Source organism: Danio aesculapii, chromosome 14 (assembly GCF_903798145.1).
Source record: "Danio aesculapii chromosome 14, fDanAes4.1, whole genome shotgun sequence".
Lineage (NCBI taxonomy): Eukaryota > Metazoa > Chordata > Actinopteri > Cypriniformes > Danionidae > Danio > Danio aesculapii.
In genome coordinates, this window is record NC_079448.1 from 5,948,068 (window position 1) to 5,972,320 (window position 24,253).

Below are 24,253 nucleotides of genomic sequence, written 5' to 3' on the forward strand. Positions count from 1 at the left end.
AAAAATCATGCATTCCTGATTGTTCCCTTTTGCAAACAGGTATAATTTGTCATTTTTACAGTTGATATGTTGATATCATTACATACTGTCATGGCTTTGCAATAAAAAACACCATTATAATAGAAGTCATTGAGGCAAAAACAACCACCAACATAATGAAAGGGTAGTCAATTTGAACAATCCACAAGGGTTAAAGGCAATGAAATCAACCTGCAGAAAGTGAAATTATTAAACCTACACACAGGAGACTGAGAACAATTCTTATTTTTGGATACATTTTTATATGGCACTTAGGTTTCTCCAAATTTATCTGGTGAACTGAATCAAATGATTCAAATGAATCAAGCAAATTAATAGAATATGTTAATTTGAGATGCCAAATGACAAGAGCAAACTAGAATAGGGCAGGTTGAATAAGTAAAGTTGACCCAAATTGAACAATTATTCACCCTTTACTCACTTTCAAGTGTTTCAAAACCTTTATAAGTAGGATTGAGTACCAAAAATCAGTTTCTATCCCGAACAAACGGGAATTTGAATTGTTAGCTTTTGGCTAATCGTGGTTCTGGTGAGATGCATACAGCACTGAGAGTGGATAGTTGCTACATCATGAATATTATGTAAATCCACCATTTACAGTCACCCAAATGAATGCACCTTACCAGACTGCACTCGCTGCTGAGTTACGTCTTGTAAACTTTGTGTGACTCAACAAATTAAAACAAGAAAGAAACTATCAATTAACATTAAATTTTACATGTCCCAAATGATCTGAAACTCAGTGATGGTAATTCCATTGACTTGTTGTTTACTCCATTGTTTACTCCAAAAATGACAACAGAAAGAGTTGAAAGTTCCACAGGGTTGTTATCAGATTTGTTTACGTCCTTTTTACACAGTCCAAACTTTGAATGTTCAAACTGCCTAATTAAAATGAGCTAAAACAACAGAATTCTTGAGTTTTGTTTGGGACAACTTAATCATTTTGTGTTCAATTCACTTCAATTTGCTAACAAGCTAACGTAATTCCTTCCACACAAATCGATTGTGTTGAACCCAATGGTTTTTACAGTGTACGCTCAAAAAATTACGCTTGCTGCTTGTTCAAACTACTTACTTAAAATAAGTTGAAACAACACAATTCTTGTAATTATTGTAGCCAATTTATTTGTTTTATGTTCCGTCCACTTAAATTTGAAAACCATTAAATTAAGTGTTTTGTGTTGGGACAACATGAAGGAATTGTGTTGGTCCAACTACCTGGTTAGGGGAATTGCAGTTCCCAGCACGCGTCATGTGGGATTGAATTAAGAGAGGGAAATGTTGACAATAAAAGTAACCTTAAGTGTTTAAAGTTAATAGAAAGACTTGTTTAATCTCCACTTTAGTTTGGAGATTTAGAAGATTTTCATGTAACGCTTTAAGTTTTAGATTACCACCTTGCAGAAGCACTCATGCTTTGAGTGTTAGCAGCTTAATTAGCAAAAATGCAGATTGTTGCTGTGCTCAGAGAGCAATAACTGTCCTAAAATGAGTTCTGAGATCAGTCTCAATCAACAGTAAATGTAACTCATGAAATATGCTTAAAATTGCTCCTTTAGCTCATTTAGGATAACTTCAAATAAAACTAAGAGACTTTGAAATGTACGACACATAATAGACATATATGATATACTCTGACAATATTATCAGATAATATCAGTTAAATTGAAAAATACAAATGTATTTAAACTTTTATTTGATAAAATCATGTTGGACCAACTCAATTGCATTTAATTGTGTAAATAGTTTTTTTAGTTGGTGCTAAACATAATTACTGGATGGAAATCTTGACCTCAATTAAATTGAGTTCATCCAATAAGTAATTTTTTGAGTGTAATTGTTGAAAATGATTAAGTTAACTTGATGGATTTGTGTTGGGACAACATGAGGGACTTGAACTTATTAGTTTTTACAAATTTAAGTGGATTAAACATAAAACAATTAAGCTGCCCCCCAAAACCTCAATAATTGTGTCCTCCGCCAATGTAAATAAGTAGCTTGAACAAACGGCAAACATAATTTTTAATGGTACATTAAGGTTTTATGTAAGAAACCGAACATTATGTACAGCGTTATCGCCACCTCAGTAAACACTCCTGAATCTGTTTACGAATGTCCTATCGCATAATGATATATTTCACAGATGCAAACTCACAAGTTTGAGTTGCCACCTTTCTATAAACGTAAGTTTGGTGCACGTGATTCCTCACATTTCATGTACAGTATGTCAATTATGCATCAGGATATAAATTGACTGTCATGAGCGTGCAGTGGATACATTTAGGGAGGCAGGGATTCTGATTCATCCCAGTGGCTTGGTTCATTTGAATCATTATATTGATTTAAATGATCTAATCCCTCTGAGTCACTGGGATGAGCCAAATCTGCATAAAACCAATCACAGGTGTTGCGTTTCATTTAGGAAATGTGTCCCAGTGTGTATTGCGTTGCTCTGAAGACACACACACACACACACAAATGTGAAATTGGACCAATTGGAAAACACAGAAGAATTGGAAATTTTTTCCAATTATGATTCTGATAGTTTTGTTGCATAATTCATCGTATTTATTTTCAGAAAAATAGAGTGTAGAAATACTACATGGTCAATCTTAAAGGGCGACACTCAAAAAAAAAAAGTTGATGCTAGTTCAAACTCAGTGTTTGGCAAGCTACTTGGAAAATGTAGTGAGCTAAGCTATTAGCTACTCTAAGTAAAATGTAGCTTAACTACACTAAAAGCTACCCCCTGGGAAATGTAGCAAGCTAAGCTAAAAGCTACATGGCAAAAGCAGCGTAGCTACATCTAAGCTATTTTTACAATTTCCATTTTTAAATCGAAGCAACTTAAATCCAAGTCAATCTTATCTTAGTGATCAATAAAACTGTCAATGAAACATATGCGGCATAATAGTTTAGTTCAGTTATTTACTGTAAATAATATACTGTACTAAACAGAAACACATTATAGTATATAACAGCTAAAACAAGAAATCCAATAAAACCTCATTTAAAATACTATAGTAATTTATAGTATAGTATTTTTTGAGCACAGCATCAGAAATTAAGTTATTGCATCTTAACATATACATCTCGAGGTATATAGTCACGAGGAATCCTGCTTCAGAATTAACTCCTCTCCCTCAGTCATTTTTCCATCAAGCAAGTTTCGGTTGGCGACGTCGCCAACCAGAGGTGGCAGTAACGCACCAAAAACTTTGTTGTCAAACACCGTAAAACAGGAAGAAGAAGAAATAGTCATTCTCGCCATCATATGGATTTACCTTCATTGGCTAGACACGGCTCACAACTCTGTGAATGTCGGTGCCATCACTTATTGATCCGCGATCGGTAAATGAGCTTGTGTGGACGCTACTGCGCTACTTGACTAATAAAATAGCTTCGCTACTGAAAAGCTATTTGATTTAGAAAGTAGCGACGCGACTGCCACGCTACTGAGAAATGTAGTTAAGCTAGTAGGGTCACTACTTGTAGCGACGCTACAGCCCAACAATGTTCAAACTACTTATTTAAAATGAGATGAATCAATGCTTGATTTTTTTGGGGGCGGTCAGCTTAATTGCTTTATGTCCAATCATTTAAATTTAGAAAACAAAAGTTAACCTAATAAATCTGTGTTGGGACAACATGCAGGAATTGTGTGGAACCTAGCATTGTAGTTCACCCAAAAATTCTAATTGTCACAATTTATTGTCTTTCAACTTATTTTCTTTTGCACTCAACAGAACAAACTCATTACTATTGTTGGGGATCATAAGAAACTTTCTGGTTCCTATTTAGGTCTACTTAATGATTCTCTGTGCAGATTCCATTATTCATGGCCATTTTTCGTGTTCATATTCATCTAATTTCAGCATCAAATTGAACATCAGTTGGAAAATCAACACATCTGGCAGTATGCAAAACGACCCCTTACTTATCTTCAGCTGCGAAAACCCTTTGAGAGGGCATAGATAAGGCTTGAACACAAACATGGATATATATATATATATATATATACACTATCTGACAAAAGTCTTGTCATCAATCCCAGTTGTAAGAGCAACAAATAATAAGTTGACTTCTAGTTGATCATTTGGAAAAGTGGATTTTTCTGCTGAATCATCTGTTGATCTGCCTCCCAATCATCACAAATACTGCAGAAGACCTACTGGAACCCATATGGACCCAAGATTCTCAAAATCAGTCAAGTTTGGTGAAGGAAAAATCATGGTTTGGAGTTACATTCAGTATGGGGGTGTGTGGGAGCTTTGCATAGTGGATGGCAACTTCAACAGCCTGAGGTATCAAGACATTTGTGCTGCCCATTACATTACAAACCACAGGAGAGGGTGAGTTCTTCAGCAGGATAGAGCTCCTTCTCATACTTCAGCCTCCACATCAAAGTTCCTAAAATCAAAGAAGGTCAAGGTGCTCCAGGATTGTCCAGCCCAGTTACCAGACATGAACATTATTGAGCATGTCTGGGGTAAGATGATGGAGGCATTGAAGATGAATCTAAAGAGTCTTGATGAACTCTGGGAGTCCTGCAAGAACGCTTTCTTTGTCATTCCAGATGACTTTATTAATAAGTGATTTGAGTCATTGCAGAGATGTATGGATGCAGTCCTCCAAGCTCATGGGAGTCAGACACAATATTCATTCTTTTTCCACTTTATATTCTATGCTGTACATTATTTCTGTTAATTGACAAGATTTTTGTCTAAGCAAAGTCAGACCTTACTGTCCTAATTAAATCATTTAAAATCAAGGCATGATCATATTTAATTTTGGTCAAATTAGTGTAATCTAGAGGCCTTTGCCTTTCATATAAGCCACTTCTGATACCAAATGATCAACTAGAAGTCAAGTTATTATTTGTTGTTCCTAAACATTGGATAGGCGATAAGATTTTTGTCTGGTTGTGTACATATAAGAAACATTAAATATAGTCTGCTCACAAGGATCAGACTCCACAGTGCAAACAGCCAAAACCTGGATATTTAAGGCAATATCCTGTCCAGGGCGCATCCTGTTAAAAACATATGTTCACCATATTTCTAAACATGGTGCAACACCAAGTGGAAAACCCCACATTTCTGATCTGCTGCATAAATAAAGCAGTGTATGTATCGACTGAAACTTTATGTCGTACACCACGCTCACCCCTTGGTACTCTTTTGGCAGTGGAAATGCAAGCCTGATAAAGGTGACCCGCACCGACCCGTACTTTATAAAGTACTGTACCACTCAGGAAATGGACCAAAAGTTACAAATATTTATTTCAGGACAGCATTCAGTTTATTTTATGTAGTTATAACTACTCATAATTAAATAATAAGTAATCCAATACAATCACTACATATTTAACTCGTCCACATGTAGGTTTTAAACACAAACACATTTTAAGGAAAGCTGGTAATCACTGACTTACATAGTAGGAAAAACAAATACTGTGGAAGTCAATGGTTACAGGTTTCCATTCATCCATTCATTCATTCATTTTCCTTCAGCTTACTCCTTATTTATCAGGAGTCGCCACAGTAGAATGAACCGCCAACTATTCCAGCATTTGTTTTAGGCATTGGATGCTCTTCCTGCTGCAACCCAGCACTTGGAAACACCCATACAGTCTCGCATTCACATACACACACACACACACTCATACACTATGGCCAATTTCATTCATTCATTTTCCTTCACCTTACTTCCTTATTTATTAGGGGTTTACCACAGTGGAATGAACCACCAATTATTATTGCATATATTTTACACAGCGGATGCCCTTCCAGTCGCATCCCAGCACTGGGAAACACCCATACACTCTAACATTCACACACACACTCATACACTGTGGCTAATTTCATTTGTTCATTCATTTTCCTTCAGCTTCCTTCCTTATTTATTAGGGGTTGTAACAGTGGAATGAACCACCAACTATTCTGGCATATATTTTACACAGCGTATGCCCTTCCAGTCACATCCCAGCACTGGGAAACACCCATACACTCTCGCATTCACACACACACACACACACACACACACACACACACACACACACACACACACACACACACACACACACACACACACACACTCATACACTATGGCCAATTTCATTCATTCATTCATTTTCCTTCAGCTTACTTCCTTATTTTTTAGGGTTGCCACAGCGGAATTAACCACCAACTATTCCGACATATTTTTTACACAGCGGATGCCCTTCCAGTCACATCCTAGCACTGGGAAACACCCATACACTCTCACATTTACACACACACAATCCTACACTATAGCTAATTTCATTCATTTATTCATTTTCCTTCAGCTTACTTCTTTATTTATTAGGGGTTGCCACAGCGAAATGAACCACCAACTATTCTGGCATATATTTTACACAGCAGATGCCCTTCCAGTTGCATCCCAGCACTGGGAAACACCCATACACTCTCGCATTCACACACACACACACACACACACACACACACACACACACACACACTCATACACTATGGCCAGTTTCATTTGTTCATTCATTTTCCTTCAGCTTACTTCCTTATTTATTAGGACCTGCCACAGCGGAATGAACCACCAACTATTCTGGCATATATTTCACACAGCAGATGCCCTTCCAGTTGCATCCCAGTACTGGAAAACACCCATACACTCTCAAATTCACACACACACACTTATACACTACGGCCAATTTACTTCATCCAATTCACCTATAGCGAATGTCTTTGTATTGTGGGGGAAACCACAGCACTTGGAGGAAATCCACACCAACACAGGGAGAACATGCAAATTCCACACAGAAATGCCAACTGGCACAGCTTGGACTCAAACCAGCGGCCTTCTTGCTATGAGTCGACAGTGCTTCCAACTGAGCCACCCACAGGTTTCCAGCATTCTTCAAAATATCTTCTTTTTTGTTCGATAGAAGATAAAATGGTAACATTTTATTTTGATGGCCTATTTGAGTGTTAGTAGACTGTCTGCTTAATATCTGCTGATACTGCTCCATCAACAGACATTTAACTGACTATAAGAAACTTTGCAAGTACATGTCAATTTACACCAACCCTAATCCTAACCCCAACCCTAACCTAACAGTCTACATATAATCTAATGAGAATTAGTTGACATGTAGATGCAATGTAACAAACGGACCATCAAAATAAAGTGTGATCAATAAATACTGAATAAAAGAGGAGGGTGAGTAACTAGTACAGAAGAAGGACACTCATAAAGGTTAATAACCACCCGAGGGTGAGTAAACAGTGAGTAAACGTTCATTTTGGGCTGAACTATCCCTTTAAATCCACTGATTTGTTTTTACTGAGATACTTTTCCTTTCTGTGACACTGCTTTGCCTATTAAGGGATGAATGACTCCAGCGACAGACAAATCCATAAGGTTCAGTGAAATCCGGCATGTCATTACGGCCTTTGTTAGCTAAACTAATCCGCTAATGGAAAAATGTCAGTGACACTTAAGCAGCGACAAAACATTCGAAAAAATTCTTTCTTTTATGCCAGTCGATTGAAAGCCGCTTCATAATAGCACTGCGTACATGACCACACACAAATCGATAAAAGCAGATGCCCGGTATCTCTATTTAATCTGCGCTAATGTACTTCTGTTGTCACCATAAGCACCGTAATATGTCCCTGCCCTCATCATCATAACATCAGACACAATCTAAAACCGCTAGAGATAAACCAGATAACAATACACTGAAGGTTAATTCTTGGAGTTACAGCCGAGCTTTTGTTCAAATCCATTACGCTACACGTGTAGTGATGCTTGAGGAAAAGATAAACTGGTTTCTGGAGAAGAGCAGGGATGGTTTCAGCCTTCGTGTCTGCTCTTTCACGGCTGCTTTTATCTTTAATTTGATATTAAAGCAAGCCATTTAATTCGGAGACTGCTAGCTCACCTCCCAGTCCGGGTCTCAGTCGGTTGTCGTATCCGTCCAGCAGGCGGTCTAGGATGCGTGTGAAGAGGGTGATGTTGTTTTTGAAGGCATCTGTTGTGGCATCTGCGGACACTGACCTACACAACAAAGGCACAGACGTCAAGATTAGGTGTGAATTGAACAGTGTCATGGAGAGGAAGACTTAAAAAATGATGGAAAATGAAACTTTTGACTGACGTGCAAGGCTCTTGTGGGCCTTTAAAGCAACAGTACAGTTTAAAAAAATACAAATAATAACACTCCCCTCAAGTTAAACTGTTGATATTTTCAATATTCTTTTGGAATTTTTAGCTTAGCTTAGCTTAACATAGATCATTGAATCGAATTAGATTAGCATCTTGCTTACAAAATGACCATAGAGTTTTAATATATATTTCTATTGAAAGCTTGACTCTTCTGTAGTTACATCATGTACTGTACTAAGCCTGACTGTTCATTTTTAGCTTAGCTTAGCATAGATCATTAAATCGGATTAGACCATTAGCATCTCACTCAAAAAAAATTAACAGTTTTTATGTTGTTTTTTTTTAAAGCTTGACTCTTCTGTAATTACATCATGTACTAAGACCAATTGAGCATATTTGCTTAGCTTAGCATAGATCATTGAATCGGATTAGACCATTAGCATCTTGCTCAAAAAATGACCAAAGAGTTTTGATATTTATTTCTATTGAAAGCTTGACTCTTCTGTAGTTACATCATGTACTGTACTAAGCCCGATGGAGCATTTTTAGCTTAGCTTAGCTTAGCATAGATCATTAAATCGGATTAGACCATTAGCATCTCACTCAAAAAATTAACAGTTTTTTTTATTTTTAAAGCTTGACTCTTCTGTAATTACATCGTGTACTAAGACCAACTGAGCATATTTGCTTAGCTTAGCAAAGATCATTGAATCGCATTAGACCATTAGCATCTTGCTCAAAAAATGACCAAAGAGTTTTGATATTTATTTCTATTTAAAGCTTGACGCTTCTGTAGTTACATCATGTACTGTACTAAGCCGGACGGAGCATTTTTAGCTTAGCTTAGCTTAGCATAGATCATTAAATCGGATTAGACCATTAGCATCTTGCTCAAACAATTACCAAAGAGTTTTGATATTTATTTCTATTTACAGCTTGACGCTTCTGTAGTTACATCATGTACTGTACTAAGCCCAACGGATCATTTTTAGCTTAGCATAGATCATTGAATCGGATTAGACCATTAGCATCTTGCTCAAACAATTACCAAAGAGTTTTGATATTTATTTCTATTTACAGCTTGACGCTTCTGTAGTTACATCATGTACTGTACTAAGCCCGACAGATCATTTTAGCTTAGCTTAGCATAGATCATTGAATCGGATTAGACCATTAGCTTATCACTCAAAAAATTACCAGAGTTTTGATATTTTTTTCTTTTTAAAGCTTGACTCTTCTGTAGTTACATCGCACACTAAGACCAACTGAACATATTTGCTTAGCATAGATCATTGAATCGGATTAGACCTTTTAGCATCTTGCTCAAAACATGACTAGAATTTTGATAATTTTTACTAAGATATTTTTTAATTATGATATTTTTGTACTAAGACTATTGGAGCATTTTTAGCTTAACCTAGATCATTGAATTAAATTAGACCATTACCATCTCGCTCAAGAATTAACAAAGAGTTTTCATATTTAGGGATGAGTTTCAACTCTTTCAGGTTGAAGGGTCTCCTTGCCATCAACCCGATCTTTAGCTCCCTTCACAGATAGTCAATTGGGTTTAAGTCTGGACACTGGCTGAGCCACTGCCCACCTTTTTGAACCACTTCCAATAACATGTATAACAATAACAAAAACTAATAAATAGCCATACAGTGATGTGAATAAAACACATTTTAATTTATTTGCTGTTACTCCACCCCTTTGAGGAATATAATTATGGAAGTTTTGCATTTTAACTGGAACATATTTGCTTAGCATAGATCATTGAATCGGATTAGACCATTAGCATCTTGCTCAAAAAAATTAACAAACAGTTTTTTTTATTTTTAAAGCTTGACTCTTCTGTAATTACATCGTGTACTAAGACCAACTGAACATTTTTGCTTAGCTTAGCTTAGCATAGATCATTAAATCGGATTAGACCATTAGCATCTTGCTCAAACAATTACCAAAGAGTTCTGATATTTATTTCTATTTACAGCTTGACGCTTCTGTAGTTACATCATGTACTGTACTAAGCCCGACGGATCATTTTTAGCTTAGCTTAGCATAGATCATTGAATCGGATTAGACCATTAGCATCTTGCTCAAACAATTACCAAAGAGTTTTGATATTTAGGGATGAGTTTCAACTCATGGTTGGAGGGTCTCCTTGCCATCAACCTGATCTTTAGCTCCCTTCACAGATACTCAATTGGGTTTAAGTTAGCCACTGCCCACCTTTTTGAACCACTTGCAATAACATGTATAACAATAACAAAAACTGATAAATGGCCATACAGTGATGTGAATAAAACACATTTTCATTTATTTGCTGTTACTCCACCCCTTTGAGGAATATAATTATGGAAGTTTTGCATTTTAACTGACATGGTTCAAACTATTTAATCTTTAGGAAACTTCACTTTACTCTTCACCACATCATTTATTTCCAGAATGATGCATCATACTATGGCTATTCGGCCATGAGTTACATTGTTGTTTGGGAAACTTAACTCTGAACAGTAAAAATTAATATTTTTTGTCAAATTAACAGCACTTCCCATTGGTTGAGGCAAAGAAAACTCACTCAGTAAGCTCAGTAATCAAAAATCAACAAACGCATCTTCTTTCTGGTGAGGTTAACGCTGCTGTGATTTGTTCTTTCACTCTGTTCCACATGTTCTGCTTACAGGAAAGTTGTTGCGAAACGCTCAGGAATATAATTAACATATTTAAGCATAATTGGCTTAATTAGCATAAGCAATCATGCATACGTTATGAGCATCAAAACTTGATCTGTTTGCTAGCTGACTGTTAAACCCTTTTAAAAGTGAGAACACACTCGCTCTGCTTCAGCCTACCGAGCTCCACACACACACACACACACACATTCAGATGCACTTCTGATGCAAACGATTTCACACACAATTCAAACATCAAATATTTACACTCCAAATTAACCACAGACTTTCGACGTCAAATGACTCTGATAGTATTTTCTTATAAAATATACTCTTTGATATAACTTATGGAATGTATTTAATTATATATTGGTTTATCAGACTCCTAGTTTTTCGTGATTCCGCAATCGCTGAATCCAACGCAAAATCAACAAAAAGTCAAACATTTTTGCGATCCTGCAAAATTCTCAATGAAACGCAAAATAATCGCAAAAAATTTTAATAATCTCATAAAACATCAAATTCTATACCATATAATCAAAATATATTCATTTCAGTTTGCAATTAATTGTTTTAGATGTCTTATAGACGTTGCATATACGGCGCACGTGATGCGTGATGAGTCTCATCTGTGCCTTCACAAGCATTCCATTCCATGGGGGCTGGGGTGTTGTGCAGCCAGTGCAGTAAGGAGACGGGGATGAAGCGCGAGTGATTTACATGTGAAGTCACTGCAAAGATGCGATTATACATCCTGTGGCGAAAATTGGGCGTTCTGTGTGTTTGACCTGCTTCAGACTGCAAATTAAAGCGTGAGCAAACATCTAAAAAGTGGAGCAATTGAACAAACAGAAAAGCAAGCAGCTTACAATGGTGGAGTTTAGTTCAAGCATGGCGGCCGCTGGACTTGACCGAATTGAAAGACATTTGTGCTTTACACGTATGGCTGGTATTATGATGTTCATGAAATTGATAAGTGATTTTGTTTAACTCTTTCCCTGCAGTTAACGAGAGAAAACCAAAATGCTTCTCTGCGACGAGTTTTACGGTAATCTGTGTTTTAGGTGTATTACAGTAAGGGAAGCCCTAACGCATGTCCTGAGTGAGGTACATGCCAGATGCTCCAGGGAGCGAAAAAGTAAGTTGGTGCATAAAAATTATACAGCCTTCCTTTGGCTTAATACCTATCGTTTTAGATCTGTTTTAGATCTTGTCTTGACAAGAGACCAAAATAAAGAAGCTTGATTTTTTTTTGTCAGGCAACGCAGTGGCGCAGTAGGTACTGCTGTCGCCTCACAGCAAGAAGGTCGCTGGTTCGAGCCTTGGCTGGGTCAGTTGCCGTTTCTGTGTAGAGTTTGCATGCTCTCCTCGCGTTAGTTTGCTCTGAGTGCTCCGGTTTCCCCCACAGTCCAAAAGCATGTGGTACAGGTGAATTGGATATGCTAAATTTTCTCTAGTGTATGAGTGTGAATGAGTGTGTATGGATGTTTCCCAGAGATGGGTTGCAGCTGGAAGGGCATCCGCTGCGTAAAACATGCGCTGGATAAGTTGGCAGTTCATTTTGCTGTGTCGACCTCAGATTAATAAAGGGACTAAGCCGAAAAGAAAATGAATGAATGAATGTTTTTTTGTCATTGTCATTGTGTCAGATTGCATACCTAATACAGTAGGTAATACAGCAGTAATATGGTAAATAAGATTATATATATATATATTTTTTTTTTTATATTTATATTTATATATTTTAATCGTAAAATTGTCTGCAAATTTATGGGAATTACCGCCACAAAATCTGTCATTTTTATTGCAAAAAATAAAAAATATATAAAAATAAATAAATAAAAAATAACTAATTTTTTTTTTAAATCGCAAAAAAAAAAACTAGAGGGTCTGGTTTATTATTATTAACACAGTGTGCAAACAAGAAGCTAACAAATGTTAATGATAAAATATAATTATAAATATAAACAAAAAGTATAAATAATAATAAATTACAATGGGGAAAAAACATAATTAATTAAGGACTTTTTAAAGAAAATTTCACGTTACATTTTATGTTTTATTTGCCATTTTGTTGTAATCATTTAAGTGTAAATAGTTTCAAATTAAATCCTACACCAAATATTTAATAATAAAATAATGAGTAGTATTGAATAAACTACATTTAGCTACACTGTTCAACCCAACAGTCAACTTTATCAAATGAAATGAGTGTAGTTAACTCAAAATGGACTGAAAGTTAATTCTGCTCATGTGAAAAGAGTTTTGAACTCATTTTTTAAAGGTAATGAGTTAAATAAGTACTTCATTCCTTCAACTTAAATGGAGTAAGTTCACAGTACTCATATAGATTAGTTTTTAACTCAAATGGTTTGTAGCAATCGGTTTCCTCAAATGGTTTGAGTTGCTTTAACTTATTGGGTTTTACAGTACTCAGTTGGTTTGAGTTCTCTTCATTTATTGGGTTTTACTGTGCTCAAATTGCTTTGTTTACTCAAATGGAGTAAGTTCACAGTACTCATTAGAATTAGTTTTTAAACTTAAATGGTTTGTTGCAATCGGTTTCCTCAAATGGTTTGAGTTACCTTCACTTTTTGGGTTTTACAGTGCAAAAAAAACCAAGAATGTTTATTATCAATCAATGATTACGTGTTAAAATAGCAAAAAGTGTAGAGCAAACATAATAAACGCAGCAAACATGTCAGCAATGCATTAGTGGCAGTAAAATGTGCAAAATATAAATGGCTGACAAGTTAATCTAATGCATCTTGGTCTTAGGTTACACACTTACAGCACTTAAATGTCTTCTAAGCAGAGAGTGAAGACAACTTCAAGTGAACACTTAAGCTGTCAGCAAAGTGGACTATGAAAGCCTGTACTGCATCCTAATTGCATTTGATCCACTGTATATATATAAAGACCATTCAGTTATTATTATCCAATTTACTGTATATCTTAAAGGAGACCTATTATGCCCCTTTTTCATTCATTCATTCATTCATTCATTCATTCATTCATTCATTCATTCATTTTCCTTCGGCTTAGTCTCTATTTCAGAGGTCGCCACAGCGCAATGAACCGCCAACTATTCTGGCATTTGTTTTACGCAGAGGATGCCCTTCCAGCTGCAATCCAGTACTTGGAAACACATACTTATTTACAAACACTCATACTCTATGGCCAATTTTGTTTACCCAATTCACCTATAGCGCATGTCTTTGGACTGTGGGGGAAACCGAAGCACCCGGAGGAAACCCACACCAACACGAGGAGGACATGCAAACTCCACACAGAAACGCCAACTGGCCCAGCCGAGGCTCAAACCAGCGACCTTCTTGCTGTGAGGCGACAGTGCTAACCACTGATCCACCGTCCTGCCCTATATAAATATTATATATAAAAATCTAAATATATATATATATATATTTAATATCTCTTTAATTTAGCTTTATTTCACATCAAATTTGATTGCAATCAGCCATAACCCATGAGATAGGCTGTCAGAACGTAAAGCCTTCCAAATCAGCCGGTTAGGATGCTGCAGTGCAACACAGCTGTCTATGTAGGCAGCACACTAGGATTTGGTACAGAGCCACAGATTGTAAATGGACATGACTGTGCAAGTTCCTCTAAATGTGTTCTCCATCCAAAACTCTCTGAAGTAGTTCAGCTGGCAAGTCACCTTATGTATAACTATGCTCTGCCATGTGGTAATACCTCATTACAGGGCACATTTGTAGCTAATTCCTACAAAAGCCTGAAACATTTTGAGCCAGTTTTTTTCTTTTATAAATATTTCACAAATGATGGTTAATGGAGCAAGGAATTTTTCACAGTATTTATCAAATGTTTTCTTCTGGAGAAAGTCTTATTTGTTTTATTTTGGCTAGAATAAAAGCAGTTTTTAATTAATTACTTTATTTTTTACAATTATTTTAGGGTCGATATTATTGGCCCCTTAATCAATATTTTTTCTGATTTTCTACAGAACAAACCATCATTATACAATGATTTGCCTACTTATTATAGGTGGGCAAAGATTATTTTTTTAATCTAGATTAATCTCACTGTAATCTCGGAATTATTCTAGGTTAATCTAAAGTAAAATGGCTCATTTGAATTCTGCCGAAGGCATTCAGAATATGTGTGCTACCCAAATAATACGTCTTTGAGAACGGGTTTCTCAAGCCAGGTGGCGCATTAGACCAGGGGCTCATATCCTGTTTCCAAAACGCATCACAAACTGCTTGAGAAACTATTCTACTATGATGATTGGTGATGAAAATAAATGATGTTCAATAAGATGTACTTGTGTTTACTAACTGTTTATTCAGTTAAACATGAATATTGAACTGTAGGCCTACATAAGCTCCAAACAGTGATTCTTGATTACCTTAATGCGACTAAAGTCATAACTGAACTAAACAGAAATGGAATTAAGACATGTGGAGTGTGCATATATTAGTGGCATTATGGAAGTAAACACCGCAATCAAACTATTACCATCATGGAAGACATTTTGCCATATTTTCCGACAAGATCCACACGCACGCTTGTCAGTTAAGGACCGCACGCACACACACAAACACAAACACAAACACACAGAACATCACAAAATGCAGAAGTTTTTCTTTCCATTTGGCGTGCGTTATTAAATTCTATCACACTCTCACCTGTCCTTATGCCTTATTTGCGTCTAATACCCCAGTTTGTCACAGGGGCTTAATTGAAATGTTCATGAGTGAAAGTGAAACTGCCGAACTGCAGTTAAAGTCAGGCATCCTGCTGATTTGATTCAGAAGGACACTTTTTTATCAGACGGTTCACCTGTCAGGTATACATCTGCGCTAAAATATCAAGGTGAAAGTCATCATAGCTTGCGTAGAATAGACTCAGCTTCCAACCCAACTTTGAGAATAGATTAACGGCAATACTTTTTTATCACACGATAAGAGTCTTGCGTTAACGCAGCACGTTAACGCCAATAACGGCCCACCACTACTAATTATCCTAACTTGCCTTATTAACATAATTAATCTAGTTGAGCCTATAAGGGTGCTTTTACACTTGGTTCAATTGCCTGGACTGAGCCCATGTTCGATTGCCCCCCCTTGCCACAATTCATTATTTTTTGTATGCCACCCAAGATTTAGTGTGGCCTCAAATGGCCACCCCTATGAAAATATTTGGGGGGCACCACTGGTGTGAAAACACCCTAAATGTCACTTTAAGCTGAATACTAGTATCTTGAAAAATATATAGTAAAATATTATATACTGAAATCTGTTACTAGTTATCAAAACTATTATGTTTATAAATGTGTTCAGAAAAATGTACAGGAGGGCTAATAATTCTGAATTAAAGGGGGGGCTAATAACTGTAATTAAACATGGCATTGAAGCCAGTCATACTGTCAGCATATGGATGAATGTAGAAACCTGAAGGAATTTTGTTTCGTTTTTTTGTATTTGACAATATCGACCCATTTAGAGTTAAAGCAATCAATGTGTTCATATTCGGTTGGAGGACAAACCTCCCCCTTGTGCTCCGTTCGCAGGACGCATCCAGGCGTGACCCAGATTAGAGGGAGGTTTATCTGATCCCCGTCCCGATTCCACAGTTCTTCGCTGCTCGTGGAAACTAGTAAAGCATATTTCAGCAATTGACTTTATGACACAAGGAGGAGGATGAGGTTGCTTATCACATATATTATCTAGATTTATATGATATTGGTTTATTGATCGCTACCGCATGCTCCGACCATGTTCACTTCCAGGAGATGCGTTTAAGTCGAGGGTTTAATATGAATAAATGAAAACAGGCCATTTTTAGAGTTCAATCACTTGGATGTAATTATCTGAGTAATTATAACCAATGTGGTCAACATTCATAAAACATTTATATATATATATATATATATATATATATATATATATATATATATATATATATATATATATATATATATTTAAAATATATAAAATATATATATATAAAATATATATATAGTTGAAGTCAAAATTATTAGCCCCCCGTTTAATTTTTTCCCCCAATTTCTGTTTAACGGAGAGAAGATTTTTTTCAACACATTTCTAAACATAATAGTTTTAATAACTCATTTCTAATAACTGATTTATTTTATCTTTGTCATGATGACAGTAATTAATATTTTACTAGATATTTTTAAGACACTTCTATACAGCTTAAAGTCAAATAAGACTTTTTCCAGATGAAAAATTATTATCAGACATACTGTGAAAATTTCCTTGCTCTGTTAAACATCATTTGGGAAATATTTAAACAAGAAGAAAAACATCAAAGGGGGGCTAATAATTCTGACTTCAACTTTATATATGTATTTTTATTTATTTATTTATTTATTTTATTATTTTTTTAAACAAACCCTTCCCCAACAGTGTAACCCCTTACAAATAAGGGGATTTCGTTCATTCATTTTCTTTTCAGCTTAGTCCTTTTATTAATCTGGGGTCGCCACAGCGGAATGAACCGCCAACTTATCCAGCATATGTTTTATGCAGCGCATACCCTTCCAGCCACAACCCATCACAGGAAAACACCCATACACTCTTGCATTCACACACATACACTACGGACAATTTAGCTTACAAAATTCACCTGTACCAAATGTGTTTGGACTGTGGGGGAAACCGGAGCCTATTAATGTCATTCACAAATGAAATGTATTGTATGCATTGCTTTCTTGTTATAAAATAAGATTAAAAAATGAATATGAATAATTTTGCTTGCCATTTTGTAAGCCACTATACCTGATGTAGAACAAATTATGTTTAAATACATTTATATATATATATATATATATATATATATATATATATATATATATATATATATATATATATATATATATATATATATATATATATATATATATATATATATATGATCATTTTAATTACATTTTTGTTAGTCCTAATTACACATAAATCAGGACAATTTTGATATGGAAAATATACCTAATAATAATAATAATAAATTATATTTATATTTATTATTATTAATTATTATTATTATGTTTATTATTTACTCTTATTAAATAAAACAATTCTAAATAATTTAAGACCTTTAAAAAAAATATGAATGAATTTGTTTTTTTTTTTGCATTTTTTATTACACGTTTGTGACTGACTTTTGTTTATAAACGCTGTACATTAACATTTTCTAATTTTGTTTAATCTAAAAGTTAAATAACTTAACCTGATGGTTTGAAGTATTGTGTTTTGTTAGAAATTAATAATATGAAGGTCTCATGAATCAGTTTTTTTGACTCCGTTTGTTTCTGAGGGATTCATACAGGTAATTTTCAAATTATATGTTATTAAATAAATGATTGTGGCTATTGACAACCACTCATATCATGATTACAAAAATAAGTGCATTTTTGATGTAATATGTAAATTAAATCAAAAGTTTCATACTTAATTGTATGCATAATTACAAGGAAAAGGCTTAAACTGATACAGTTTTCAGCTTATACTATTAATTAAAAGACAAATCTCAGTTCATGCACCTGTAGTGCACTCCTAATGCCTCCACACACAATTCTGCACCACCTAGAGGATTCATTTCTGATCATATGTACCAATAAACGTCAAAATTAGCTTCATTTTGACCAAAAACACTCACTTAACTGCTACTTTAATAGAAGGAAGCTTTCTAAAAACACACAAAATGATAGCAAAGATTTAGTTTGAGTGAATTTAATGTCACCTTCACCTTATACATTAGCATACATATTTATAAAAGCCATATGAAGAGTTGTGCCATTTCCTTGCTTAAATGTTAAACATAATACTTCACATAGTATTATAGTAAGAGATCCCTTGATGAAGCTGCTGGTTTGACATTTTTCATTATTATGAAAATTGGTAAGAATTGAAGGTTTGGGAATTTATAATTAGCCTATTCATGTCATTCACAAATGAACTGTATTATATGCGTTATTACATTTTTGAAAATGGCCTTTCTTGTTATAAAATATTATTTTAAAAAAATATGAATAATTTTGCTTGCCAGTTTGTAAGCCACTATACCCGAGGACAAATTATTTTTAAATACATTTATATATGATTAAATATTTGTTAATTGTTAAATTACACATCATTCAGGACAATCTTTATATGGAAAATATACCCAATAATGATAATAATAATAATAATAATAATAATAATAATGAATATTATCATCATCATGTTTATTATTTAGTCTTTTATTAAATAAAATAATTTTAAATGCTTTAAGTCCTTTTAAAAACAAAAAAAATCTGTTTTTCATCATTTTTATTACACTTTTGCTGCTGATTTGTCTTTATAAACACTGTATATAAACGTTTTCCTTTTTTTTTCATTTAAAAGCTAAATTACTTAATTTGTTGGTTTGAAATATTGTTTTTTGTTAGAAATTAATAATATGAATGTCTCATGAATCTGTTTTTTTTTATTGCGTTTGTTCCTGAGGGATTAATACAGGTAATTCTCAAATTATACAGTACGTTATTAAATAAATGATTGTGGCAATTACCAACCACTCATATCGTGATTACAAAAATAAGTTAATTTTTGAAGCAATTTGTATATTTAATCAAATGTTTCATACTTAATAATATGCATAATTACAATGAAACGGCTTAAACTGGTACTTTTTTAGCTTTTACTGTTAATCAAAAGACAAATCTCAGTTTATGCACCTGTAGTGCCTCTGTATGAGAAAGCGCTCCTAATGCTTTCTCGCGCTGTTCTGCACCACCTAGAGGAGCCATCCCTGATCATATCTATCACTAAAAGCAATAAATAAAAAACTACAAAGCACGAACACTCTCCGAAAAACAATGTAATTTGCATGAATTAAACTTGCATTGATTATTTTTCTCATCAAACAAACATGAACCGGTTGTCACCAGAGCGGTTTCTTTTGGTGACCACCGGAGTCGTGCGCGTAAAAGTCTCCAGTTACGCACGGCACGGGCACGCGAGGCTTCAAATCAATTAATTCCACCAGAATTACCACTAACACAAGGACATCGATATTATTGTGATTTACTACACACATTAAACACATTTAAAGAGCGAAAGAAAGACTGCCGGTCATACCTGGTGTGCCAAAACAGCGTCAACGCGAAGACGAGAAGATGAACCGCGAACCTCTCCCTCATTTCTGACACTCAAACCTGTGGAAGACAAAACCGAATGAATCCTCAAAGAAGAAGAAAAAAGGGGGCTCTGTTTCAGTAAACACCGCCGATCTCAGACGTGTTAAGTTCTTCCATACGCGGTCCATAAAATCCACCTGCTGATCTTAGATGATGGATCCCGGTCATTTCATTAATATATACAGCGCGTATCAATGCATGATATGAATACCAACATCTCTGAGGGAGGAAAAAACTGAGCAAGGGTCCACAAATCGCGCCGTGAAGAAGATGATGATGGTCTTCATGTAAGCAACATATGGCTGGGCATCATTTAGGCTACACACATGGTCAGAAACACAATATCCACAAAGATGCCCTACTCTGAGGAGAGGAAACCCACCTGTGATCCACCAGATCCGCTCTGTCCAGACTGATTTACAATGAGCGGGATGTGAAAGTTTATTCCCAACCGAAGAAACCGTGTTATCTGAGAAGCGCGCACGTGGATCGGGAACGAGCCTTAATGAATTCCCATAATAATTCTCTACAATATCAGATGCACACGAGCATGACTGTGAGGGTCTCTGATCCTCCGCCGCGTCTCTCTCTCTCTCTCTCTTTCTCTCTTTAACTAACGCACCGATGCGCCCTGACGCGCCGTGATCTGAGATCTTCTTAACTGAATCTCATACTCCTCACTATTTATTTTTTCTCTCTTGGAAGAAAGAAAAGGGGGACAACTACAAAGAAAGCGACAGGCAGACAACTGGGTCCTAAAGACAGTTCTATTAGGGCGCTGATTGCTCGCGCGCGCACAGCTGATATGTTGTGTGACGGTATGTTTTTATTTTCACGCGAAACGCGATTTATAGACTACGCACATCATCAAATAACAGTCATTTTGAGGTAAAATATGTGTCTGTAATACAAATATCCTACTCATGGTTAGGTTTCGGTAGGGTTCATTACTTTATATAATATGTTTGGTACAAAAATAGAACAACAAAACCGCAAATGAACACAATATTGCAAAGATAATCAAATTAACAGCGCTTTTCAGGCTTTTTCAGGTGTCTATAGCAGCTGTTTCCAGTTAGAAGATGAATAATACAATCCAACATTGTAAAATAACTTTAAACATTAATTGGCGGTTCATTCCACTGTGGCGAGGCGGCCCCTGATAAAGCAGTTAGTGGGTAAAGTGGGTGGTACAAATAACACTAATAAAAAGTATACAGCAATGAGTGATTTCTTTGTGGTTTACTATCTGATTAATGAATAATGCACAATATCTGGTTTTGAAGTATCATGTGAGAGACGAGTGATGGAAGCTTCAAATTTTTAATAAAAATGACACAGACAAACTATTTACGCTCTTTTGAAGTGGTTTTGGATTTGTACGAAAAAGTGTTCATCTGAATAATGGGAGATAGAAATGCAGAAAAAACTGGTGTTGCGAACATTAGACCTGTCAGCTTTCCTTCTTATTGTTGGTTGCTAGGTTACCAATCCTACAGTTAGCTGCTCTAACAACATGATGGGATGAAATTAATTTGCTTTTGGGACTTTTTTTTTTTTTGCAACTTTGCAAAATATTTACTTTAAAAAGATTGAAACCCAGATTACATTTGCTAGGATACAGATAAAATGATAAAGGTGAGGGGGAAACCAGAGGAAAACCACGCCAACACATGGAGAACATGCAAACTCCACACAGAAATGCCAACTGACCCAGCAGGGCTCGAACCAGCGATTTCCTTGCAGTGAGGCTACAGTGCAAACCACTGAGCCACCTTGTCACCCGACAAAAAATAAATAAATATATAAAAATTTAAATACACCCACCCACTTGCCTTTTTACCATTGGTTGCTTGGTTGCTAGGTTACTAATACTTCAGTTGGCTGCTCTAATAATGATGGAATGTATGTCATTTGCATTTGGGATTTTTTATTTTTTTTTGAAAGCTTCTGAAAACTAGGCATGTCCAGATCCAATCCCATGATCGGAAATTAGGCCCGATCATACGGTTTCAGAGTTAATCGGAATCAGACGTTATCTCACGATCAGGACTCAAATATATATATATATATATTCTCATCATTTTTTAACACATATATAGTTATGCGGTAGCACAGAATTAGATATCTTCTTGACTTGGTATCGATCTGACCAAGCTGTAAGCATGGTAGTACTCCGGTACACAACATCCTCGCCAAAAATCTGCCAAATCGGCATAACATTTTAGACATTTTCGGCCGCCATTGGTAGATCATTTGTTGTAGACTCAAAAACGTTACATATTTGGATTCCTTGGGTCAGCCCGAACAAAGTTGAAGTCACTCTTCTTTACGATGCACCGTTTTTCTGCTACATCGAGATTTGTCCAAAACCTACTTTTCCGAACTAGTCCTAGTTTAGATTTACTGTTGCACTAAAGTAAAAAAGTGAAGAATTTATGCTATTCATTACTTGATTGTTCAAGAATCCTCACAGAAGTGCTCTGGTTGTTCAATGTTAAAACAAGGTGAAATAAATAAAAAATAAGGAACATCCTGGATCTGTTTCTTCACTCTTCTTTATTCTTTTTTATGTGTTATAGAAGTATCGGATCAGGTTTCTGTATCGGTGGATACTCTAAATCAAATGACTTGGATTCGAGGGCAACAAAACCTAATCGGGACATCCCTACTGAAAACGTTAAATGACAATATCTTGAATGAATTAAGGCACGTTTGCGAGGATAATAATAAAATGTTTTGTAGTTTAAAAGCTGAAATAAATAAATATGTGAATTATTTTTTTCATAGTCTACATAATAATGTAATTTTAATTTATAATGTATAAAATAATACATTTATGTAAAATAAATAAAGTAAATAATAATAAATGCATAAAACATAAATTGACATTTACTTTCCAGCTCATATTTATTTTTTATTTATTTGTTTATGTGTTTGTTTATTGAATATGTACTAAAAACATCCAGTTGGACAGTGACAATTATGGGGTTGAACATTGTGGCAGAAATAACTCATGCAAGTCACACCGTTCACCTATTGCCCCCCCCCCCCCCCCCACCCCACCCCCACCCCTGCTCCAACACAAACAGAGTTATTATCAAAATGCCAATGCTGAATATTACATACCAAGCAAATGCACGCTGATCGCTGGCTGTCAAGTAAAATTGCAATTTCCTTGGTTTATTTAAACAAACAAAATTACTCAAAGGCATACAGTGAAACAATGCTCTGCTGAACCAATCATAAACATAAACACCGCTCGCCTCATAAATATTAATGCGTTTTGCAGATTTGCCCGAAAATGTGACGGACTGTGTTTAGTTTCAGCTAACTGGAATGATGGATGGAATGCGCGGTTATTAAAACCGGTCACATGCTGTGCTTGTCCAATCAATGGTTTAAACCTTGTAAATATGCAAATAAGGCAGTTGAATTCCCGAATACTGATGGGCAAGGAATAATTGTGCGAAACAGGATTATTAAACCCGCCAAAAAAACTCTTGAGGCTTTATTTTTCATCTAGAAAAGATTGTAGATTGTAATTTTAAATTCATCAGGATGAGATTGGAGTAAAAAAAAAAAAATCAGGCAAGTCACTGTCTGTCAAAGAGAGGTCTAAGATCAGGTCTTTTAGTAATGCATTATTAATGCTGAATAAAATGATTCCCACATGAAACACATCCTTTATCCAAGCTTTCCCTCCTAGGAATATTTGATGTCACTGTGATATCAATAGCAGGGGGTTTCACATATGCGTCTCAAACAACGCATGTGTATGTGTGTGTGGGCGCGTGCTGAATCTTAAAACCAGATGCAAACTTTATCTTAATCTAGGAAATCTGCAATACAACATCATGGCGTTCAATATTTCACAACCCTCATCTTCTCCTTCATAATATTTATTTATGCTAGGGTGGCATTCATACATAAATAATCCAAAACACAATGAGATCCACCCCAATGGCAATATAGAAATAGGAGACAGACGATCAGTTTTGTCCCCAACATCCTCAAAATGTACAGTTGAAGTCAAAATTAGTTGATTTTTTGTTTGTTCTTTCATCAGTATTTCTCAAGTGCTGTTTAACAGAGCAAGGAAAGCTTCACAGCACTGGTGTAGTCCTTAAAAAATAGGTGGTGTACTATTATCCACCCAATCCAAATTTTAAAAGTAAGCAAAGAC

The 24,253-nt window shown here is 35.4% G+C and overlaps 1 protein-coding gene across 1 annotated transcript in view; it reads right to left on the reverse strand.

Moving 5' to 3' along the window:
* The window catches only part of LOC130240897 (gamma-aminobutyric acid receptor subunit alpha-2), a 152,583-nt gene extending 131,896 nt beyond the window's left edge, over nt 1-20,687 (reverse strand). Inside the window, exons 1-3 of the mRNA XM_056472558.1 lie at nt 20,450-20,687; nt 20,009-20,085; nt 7,982-8,097 (exon numbers count right to left, since the gene is read on the reverse strand). Coding sequence (XP_056328533.1) covers nt 7,982-8,097; nt 20,009-20,070 — 178 coding nt within the window. The 5' untranslated portion in view covers nt 20,071-20,085; nt 20,450-20,687. The remainder of the gene's footprint in view (nt 1-7,981; nt 8,098-20,008; nt 20,086-20,449) is intronic.
* Between the last annotated feature and the right edge of the window lie 3,566 nt (nt 20,688-24,253).